Source organism: Salmo trutta, unplaced genomic scaffold (assembly GCF_901001165.1).
Source record: "Salmo trutta unplaced genomic scaffold, fSalTru1.1, whole genome shotgun sequence".
Taxonomy (NCBI): Eukaryota; Metazoa; Chordata; class Actinopteri; order Salmoniformes; family Salmonidae; genus Salmo; species Salmo trutta.
In genome coordinates this window covers 35,001-43,120 of record NW_021823424.1, presented here as the reverse complement: position 1 = coordinate 43,120, position 8,120 = coordinate 35,001, and the positions used below count along the sequence as shown (strand labels likewise).

Genomic DNA, 8,120 nt, shown 5'->3' with positions numbered 1-8,120 from the left:
TCCTCTCTCTCCATCCTTGTCTTCCCTCTCCTCTCTCCCTCTCTCTCTCCTCTCTCTCCCCTCGCTCCCTCTCTCTCTCTCCCCCCCTCCCTCTCTCTCTCCCCCTCCCCTCTCTCTCTCCCCCTCTCCCTCTCTCTCTCTCCTCCCCCCTCCCTCTCCTCTCTCCCCCCTCTCCCTCTCTCTCTCTCTCCCCCCTCTCCCTCCCTCTCCTCTCCCTCCCTCCCTCTCTCCTCCCCCCCTCCCTCCCTCTCTCTCCCTCTCTCCCTCCCTCTCTCCCTCCCTCCAGGTTAATCTAGCCTATGCGTATGAGACTAAGGATGCTCTGTGTTTAGTACTGACCATAATGAATGGAGGAGACCTGAAGTTTCACATCTATAATATGGGGAACTCTGGCTTTGATGAGCAGAGGGCCATCTTCTACGCTGCAGAGATCTGTTCTGGGCTGGAAGACCTGCACCGTGAGAGGATCGTCTATCGGTCAGTAATCAATCATTCAACAAATCAATCAACTTTACGTTTTACATGTGCATTAAGAGTCACTTCCACAATATATTACAGCAGGGCTGGCCAACCCTGTTCCTGGAGAGAAACCCTCCTGTAGGTTTTAACTACAGTCCTGTTCCTGGAGAGAAACCCTCCTGGAGGTTTACACTCCAACCCTGTTCCTGGAGAGATACCCTCCTGTAGGTTTTAACTACAACCCTGTTCCTGGAGAGAAACCCTCCTGTAGGTTTACACTCCAACTCTGTTCCTGGAGAGAAACCCTCCTGTAGGTTTACACTCCAACCCTGTTCCTGGAGAGAGACCCTCCTGTAGGTTTACACTCCAACCCTGTTCCTGGAGAGAAACCCTCCTGTAGGTTTTAACTCCAACCCTGTTCCTGGAGAGATACCCTCCTGGAGGTTTTAACTCCAACCCTGTTCCTGGAGAGAAACCCTCCTGGAGGTTTACACTCCAACCCTGTTCCTGGAGAGAAACCCTCCTGTAGGTTTTAACTCCAACCCTGTTCCTGGAGAGAAACCCTCCTGTAGGTTTTAACTCCAACCCTGTTCCTGGAGAGATACCCTCCTGTAGATTTACACTCCAACCCTGTTCCTGGAGAGATGCCTGCACTGCTTTCAGTAAACACACAAGACAAGTATATACTTCAAGGTGCACACTGTGCTGAGGCTGCTGATAAATGCACACTGCTAAGTGCACTATCCTGTTTCAAATCCATTTCCAAAGATATTAAGATGACATATACTGTATCAGGGTGGTGTGTGTGTGTGTGTGTGTGTGTGTGTGTGTGTGTGTGTGTGTGTGTGTGTGTGTGTGTGTGTGTGTGTGTTGCAGACTTAAGACACACACAGCCCTTTATGCAAACAACACACCAATAGGAGGCCACCAGTGCAGACAGGTCAAGGGTCATGGACTGTTCTGGAAGATTCCTTTCTTCTAAATTAGTAGTATCAACTCAATCATAGTCTTTATATGATTAGCTTATTAGATAGATGGTTAGCTGATTTAGATGGTTAGCAGATGGTTATCTGGTTAGATGGTTATCTGGTGAGCTGATTAGATGGTGAGCTGATTAGATGGTGAGCTGATTAGATGGTGAGCTGATTAGCTGGTGAGCTGGTTAGCTGGTGAGCTGGTTAGCTGGTGAGCTGGTTAGCTGATTAGATGGTTAGCTGGTTAGCTGATTTAGATTGTTAGCTGATTTAGATGGTTAGCTGATTTAGATGGTTAGCTGGTTAGCTGATTAGATGGTTAGCTGATTAGATGGTTAGCTGATTAGATGGTTAGCTGATTTAGATGGTTAGCTGATTTAGATGGTTAGCTGATTTAGATGGTTAGCTGATGGTTAGCTGTTTAGCTGATCTGATGTTTAGCTGATGGTTAGATGGTTAGCTGGTTAGATGGTTAGCTGATTTAGATGGTTAGCTGATTTAGATGGTTAGCTGATTAGCTGGTTAGCTGATTAGCTGGTTAGCTGGTTAGCTGATTAGATGGTTAGCTGATTAGATGGTTAGCTGATTAGATGGTTAGCTGGTTAGCTGATTAGATGGTTAGCTGATTAGATGGTTAGCTGATTAGATGGTTAGCTGATTAGATGGTTAGCTGATTAGATGGTTAGCTGGTTAGCTGATTAGATGGTTAGCTGATTAGATGGTTAGCTGATTAGATGGTTAGCTGATTAGATGGTTAGCTGATTAGATGGTTAGCTGGTTAGCTGATTAGATGGTTAGCTGATTTAGATGGTTAGATGGTTAGCTCATTAGCTGGTTAGCTGATTAGATGTTAGCTGATTAGATGTTAGCTGATTTAGATGGTTAGCTGATTAGATGGTTAGCTGGTTAGCTGATTAGATGTTAGCTGATTAGATGTTAGCTGATTAGATGTTAGCTGATTTAGATGGTTAGCTGATTAGATGGTTAGCTGATTAGATGGTTAGCTGATTAGATGGTTAGCTGGTTAGATGTTAGCTGATTTAGATGGTTAGCTGATTTAGGTGGTTAGCTGTGTTAGTGCTGTGCAGGAACAAAAGCATGCGTGCCCAGAACTGGTGTTGGATAAATAACTCTAACTTTGTGTATTTTTTTTTCTTCTCAGGGACTTAAAACCTGAAAACATTCTTCTAGACGACCGTGGTAAGCTTGAACCACGTCTTGTCACTGACTTAGCTAATTACAAGCCTTGGTACTAGTGTAACAGTGCAGGTTCCGTCCCTCTCTTCGCCCCAACCTGGGCTCGAACCAGGGACCCTCTGCACACATCAACAACTGACACCCACGAAGCATCGTTACCCATCGCGCCACAAAAGCCGCGGCCCTTGCAACGCAAGGGGAAACCCTACTTCAAGTCTCAGAGCGAGTGACGTTACTGATTGAAATGCTATTAGCGCGCACCACCGCTAACTAACTAGCCATTTCACATCGGTTACACTAGCAACTTAAACTAGCTAGCTACAAGCCTTGGCACTAGCAACTTTAGCTAGCTATAAGCCTTGGTACTAGCAACATAAACTAGCTAGCTACAAGCCTTGGTATTAGCAACATAAACTAGCTAGCTATAAGCCTTGGTACTAGCGACTTAAACTAGCTAGCTACAAGCCTTGGTACTAGCGACTTAAACTAGCTAGCTACAAGCCTTGGTACTAGCAACATAAACTAGCTAGCTATAAGCCTTGGTACTAGCAACTTAAACTAGCTAGCTATAAGCCTTGGTACTAGCAACATAAACTAGCTAGCTACAAGCCTTGGTACTAGCAACTTAAACTAGCTAGCTACAAGCCTTGGTACTAGCAACTTAAACTAGCTAACTACAAGCCTTGGTACTAGCAACATAAACTAGCTAGCTATAAGCCTTGGTACTAGCAACTTAAACTAGCTAGCTACAAGCCTTGGCACTAGCAACTTTAGCTAGCTATAAGCCTTGGTACTAGCAACTTAAACTAGCTAGCTACAAGCCTTGGTACTAGCAACTTTAGCTAGCTACAAGCCTTGGTACTAGCAACATAAACTAGCTAGCTACAAGCCTTGGTACTAGCAACTTAAACTAGCTAGCTACAAGCCTTGGTACTAGCAACTTAAACTAGCTAGCTACAAGCCTTGGTACTAGCAACTTAAACTAGCTAACTACAAGCCTTGGTACTAGCAACATAAACTAGCTAGCTATAAGCCTTGGTACTAGCAACTTAAACTAGCTAGCTACAAGCCTTGGCACTAGCAACTTTAGCTAGCTATAAGCCTTGGTACTAGCAACTTAAACTAGCTAGCTACAAGCCTTGGTACTAGCAACTTTAGCTAGCTACAAGCCTTGGTACTAGCAACATAAACTAGCTAGCTACAAGCCTTGGTACTAGCAACTTAAACTAGCTAGCTACAAGCCTTGGTACTAGCAACTTAAACTAGCTAGCTACAAGCCTTGGCACTAGCAACTTAAACTAGCTAGCTACAAGCCTTGGTACTAGCAACATAAACTAGCTAGCTACAAGCCTTGGTACTAGCAACATAAACTAGCTAGCTACAAGCCTTGGTACTAGCAACATAAACTAGCTAGCTACAAGCCTTGGTACTAGCAACTTAAACTAGCTAGCTACAAGCCTTGGTACTAGCAACTTAAACTAGCTAGCTACAAGCCTTGGTACTAGCAACATAAACTAGCTAGCTACAAGCCTTGGTACTAGCAACATAAACTAGCTAGCTACAAGCCTTGGTACTAGCAACTTAAAGTAGCTAGCTACAAGCCTTGGTACTAGCAACTTAAACTAGCTAGCTACAAGCCTTGGTACTAGCAACATAAACTAGCTAGCTACAAGCCTTGGTACTAGCAACTTAAACTAGCTAGCTACAAGCCTTGGCACTAGCAACTTTAGCTAGCTACAAGCCTTGGTACTAGCAACTTTAGCTAGCTACAAGCCTTGGTGGTAGCAACTTTAGCTAGCTACAAGCCTTGGTGCTAGCAACATAAACTAGCTAGCTACAAGCCTTGGTACTAGCGACATAAACTAGCTAGCTACAAGCCTTGGTACTAGCGACATAAACTAGCTAGCTACAAGCCTTGGTACTAGCGACATAAACTAGCTAGCTACAAGCCTTGGTACTAGCAACATAAACTAGCAAGCTATAAGCCTTGGTACTAGCAACATAAACTAGCTAGCTACAAGCCTTGGTACTAGCAACTTAAACTAGCTAGCTACAAGCCTTGGTACTAGCAACTTAAACTAGCTAACTACAAGCCTTGGTACTAGCAACATAAACTAGCTAGCTATAAGCCTTGGTACTAGCAACTTAAACTAGCTAGCTACAAGCCTTGGTACTAGCAACATAAACTAGCAAGCTACAAGCCTTGGTACTAGCAACATAAACTAGCTAGCTACAAGCCTTGGTACTAGCAACATAAACTAGCTAGCTACAAGCCTTGGTACTAGCAACTTAAACTAGCTAGCTACAAGCCTTGGTACGAGCAACTTAAACTAGCTAGCTACAAGCCTTGGTACTAGCAACTTAAACTAGCTAGCTATAAGCCTTGGTACTAGCAACTTAAACTAGCTAGCTATAAGCCTTGGTACTAGCAACATAAACTAGCTAGCTACAAGCCTTGGTACTAGCAACATAAACTAGCTAGCTACAAGCCTTGGTACTAGCAACATAAACTAGCTAGCTACAAGCCTTGGCACTAGCAACTTAAACTAGCTAGCTAGAAGCCTTGGTACTAGCAACTTAAACTAGCTATAAGCCTTGGTACTAGCAACATAAACTAGCTAGCTACAAGCCTTGGTACTAGCAACATAAACTAGCTAGCTACAAGCCTTGGTACTAGCAACATAAACTAGCTAGCTACACTGTTATTCTCCATACCCGTAGTGATATTCATAAACATTATTATTACACTTTTCTTCATGTTCATAAACATGTTATTCATGTTCTCTCCAGGACACATCCGTATCTCTGACCTGGGACTAGCCGTCCAGATTCCCGACTCAGAGACGATACGAGGGAGAGTGGGCACCGTAGGATACATGGGTACATCCTACCTCTCTCTTCCTATCTCCTTGATTCCTCCTCTTCATCTCTCTCTCTCTCTACATACATGGGTACATCCTACCTCCCTCTTCTCATCCCCCTCTCCATCTCTTTTTAACCCTGTCCCTCTCTCTCCTAGACCTGGAGGTGCCTAGACATAATCTATCCCCTCTCTATGCCCTGTCTCCCCTTAATCTCTCTCTCTCTCGCTCTCTCTAGCTCTCTCTAGCTCTCTAGCTCTCTAGCTCTCTCTAGCTCTCTCTCTATCCCTCTCTATCCCTCTCTATCCCTCTCTATCCCTCTCTATCCCCTCTCTATCCCTCTCTATCCCTCTCTATCCCTCTCTATCCCTCTCTATCCCTCTCTATCCCTCTCTATCCCTCTCTTAGCTCTCTCTCTCTATCCCTCTCATCCCTCTCCATCAGCTCCTGAGGTTATACAGAATGAGGCCTACTCCTTCAGTCCTGACTATTGTTTTAAACAATATTTCTATCTTTCATCTCTCTCATCTGTCTCTCCCTCTCACTCCGTCAGCCCCAGAGGTGATCCAGAATGAGGCCTACTCCTTCAGTCCTGACTGGTGGGGTCTGGGCTGTCTGGTGTTTGAGATGATCCAGGGTCAGTCACCCTTCCGGCGGCGTAAAGAACGAGTGAAGAGAGAAGAGGTGGACAGACGAGTACGAGAAGACCCAGAGGAATACTCTGACAAGTTCTCTGAGGAGGCCAAGGATATCTGCAGACAGGTGGGAGAGAGGGAGTGATGGATGGCGTGTTTAAAGAACACACACACACACACACACACACACACACACACACACACACACACACAGTTAGTTATTCCTCTGCCGGGGTTAGGGATAAAGTGAGGTCACACGGGGTGTGTGTGTGTGTGTTCTGTGCGCAGGTGTGTGTGTGTGTGTGTGTGTGTTCTGTGAGCAGGTGTGTGTGTGTGTGTGTGTGGTCAACATCTCTTCTCTACTGTGTTATCCATGGTGGTTGAGCAGCGGTCATGTTTCAGACCGGTCCACCAGAGTTAATATTTGCTTCATCCATGAATGAGCATTTGGAGCACTAGTGTGAACCCTGTCTGTGTGGTTGTCCACAAATACAATATCATCTTCCTCTTCTCTCTTCTTCTTTCTCTCTTCTCTTCTTCTTCTCTGCATTGGATGAGGGAGGTAAAGGAGAGAGGGTGAAGGACCTTTACTGTTCCAGTGAGAGACACAGGCCTCTGGGGGGGATTCCTCTGTTCCAGTCAGAGAGACAGGCTTCTGGGGGGGGGGGATTCCTCTGTTCCAGTCAGAGACACAGGCCTCTGGGGGGGGGGGATTCCTCTGTTCCAGTCAGAGACACAGGCCTCTGGGGGGGGGGGATTCCTCTGTTCCAGTCAGAGACACAGGCCTCTGGGGGGGGATTCCTCTGTTCCAGTCAGAGACACAGGCCTCTGGGGGGATTCCTCTGTTCCAGTCAGAGACACAGGCCTCTGGGGGGGGATTCCTCTGTTCCAGTCAGAGACACAGGCCTCTGGGGGGGGGATTCCTCTGTTCCAGTCAGAGACACAGGCCTCTGGGGGGGATTCCTCTGTTCCAGTCAGAGACACAGGCCTCTGGGGGGGGGGGGGGGGGTCCTCTGTTCCAGTCAGAGACACAGGCCTCTGGGGGGGATTCCTCTGTTCCAGTCAGAGACACAGGCCTCTGGGGGGGGATTCCTCTGTTCCAGTCAGAGACACAGGCCTCTGGGGGGGGGGGGGGTCCTCTGTTCCATCCATATGGAAGGGATGATGCTGTTTGTATGTGGCTGCTATGGAAGGGATGATGCTGTTTGTATGTGGCTGCTATGGAAGGGATGATGCTGTTTGTATGTGGTTGCTATGGAAGGGATGATGCTGTTTGTATGTGGCTGCAATGGAAGTGATCATGCTGTTTGTATGTGGCTGCTATGGAAGTGATCATGCTGTTTGTATGTGGTTGCTATGGAAGGGATGATACTGTGTGTATGTGGCTGCTATGGAAGGGATGATGCTGTTTGTATGTGGTTGCTATGGAAGGGATGATGCTGTTTGTATGTGGTTGCTATGGAAGGGATGATGCTGTTTGTATGTGGTTGCTATGGAAGTGATCATGCTGTTTGTATGTGGCTGCTATGGAAGGGATGATGCTGTTTGTATGTGGCTGCTATGGAAGGGATGATGCTGTTTGTATGTGGCTGCTATGGAAGTGATCATGCTGTTTGTATGTGGCTGCTATGGAAGTGATCATGCTGTTTGTATGTGGCTGCTATGGAAGTGATCATGCTGTTTGTATGTGGCTGCTATGGAAGTGATCATGCTGTTTGTATGTGGCTGCTATGGAAGTGATCATGCTGTTTGTATGTGGCTGCTATGGAAGTGATCATGCTGTTTGTATGTGGCTGCTATGGAAGTGATCATGCTGTTTGTATGTGGCTGCTATGAAAAAGTGAACTGTGTTTGCGTGTGATCAGGGGTGTATTCATTCAGTCGATTCGCTTGAAAAATGTTTATTAAATGGAAGCAAACGGGGATTAACATAACTGAATTTATCCAATAGACACTAGCTCACCATTCACATTACATGGGGGATGTTTAAACAA

At 46.0% G+C, this 8,120-nt stretch overlaps 1 protein-coding gene across 2 annotated transcripts in view; it reads left to right on the top strand.

Annotated features, from left to right (window-relative positions):
• Positions 1-286: 286 nt before the first annotated feature.
• grk4 (G protein-coupled receptor kinase 4) overlaps positions 287-8,120 on the top strand; it is a gene marked incomplete at its 5' end in the record, with an annotated part of 17,619 nt that continues 9,785 nt past the window's right edge. For both annotated transcript variants that reach the window (XM_029748959.1, XM_029748960.1), the window contains 4 exon segments: positions 287-477; positions 2,596-2,633; positions 5,421-5,510; positions 6,045-6,253. In XM_029748959.1, the coding sequence (XP_029604819.1) occupies positions 287-477; positions 2,596-2,633; positions 5,421-5,510; positions 6,045-6,253 (528 nt within the window).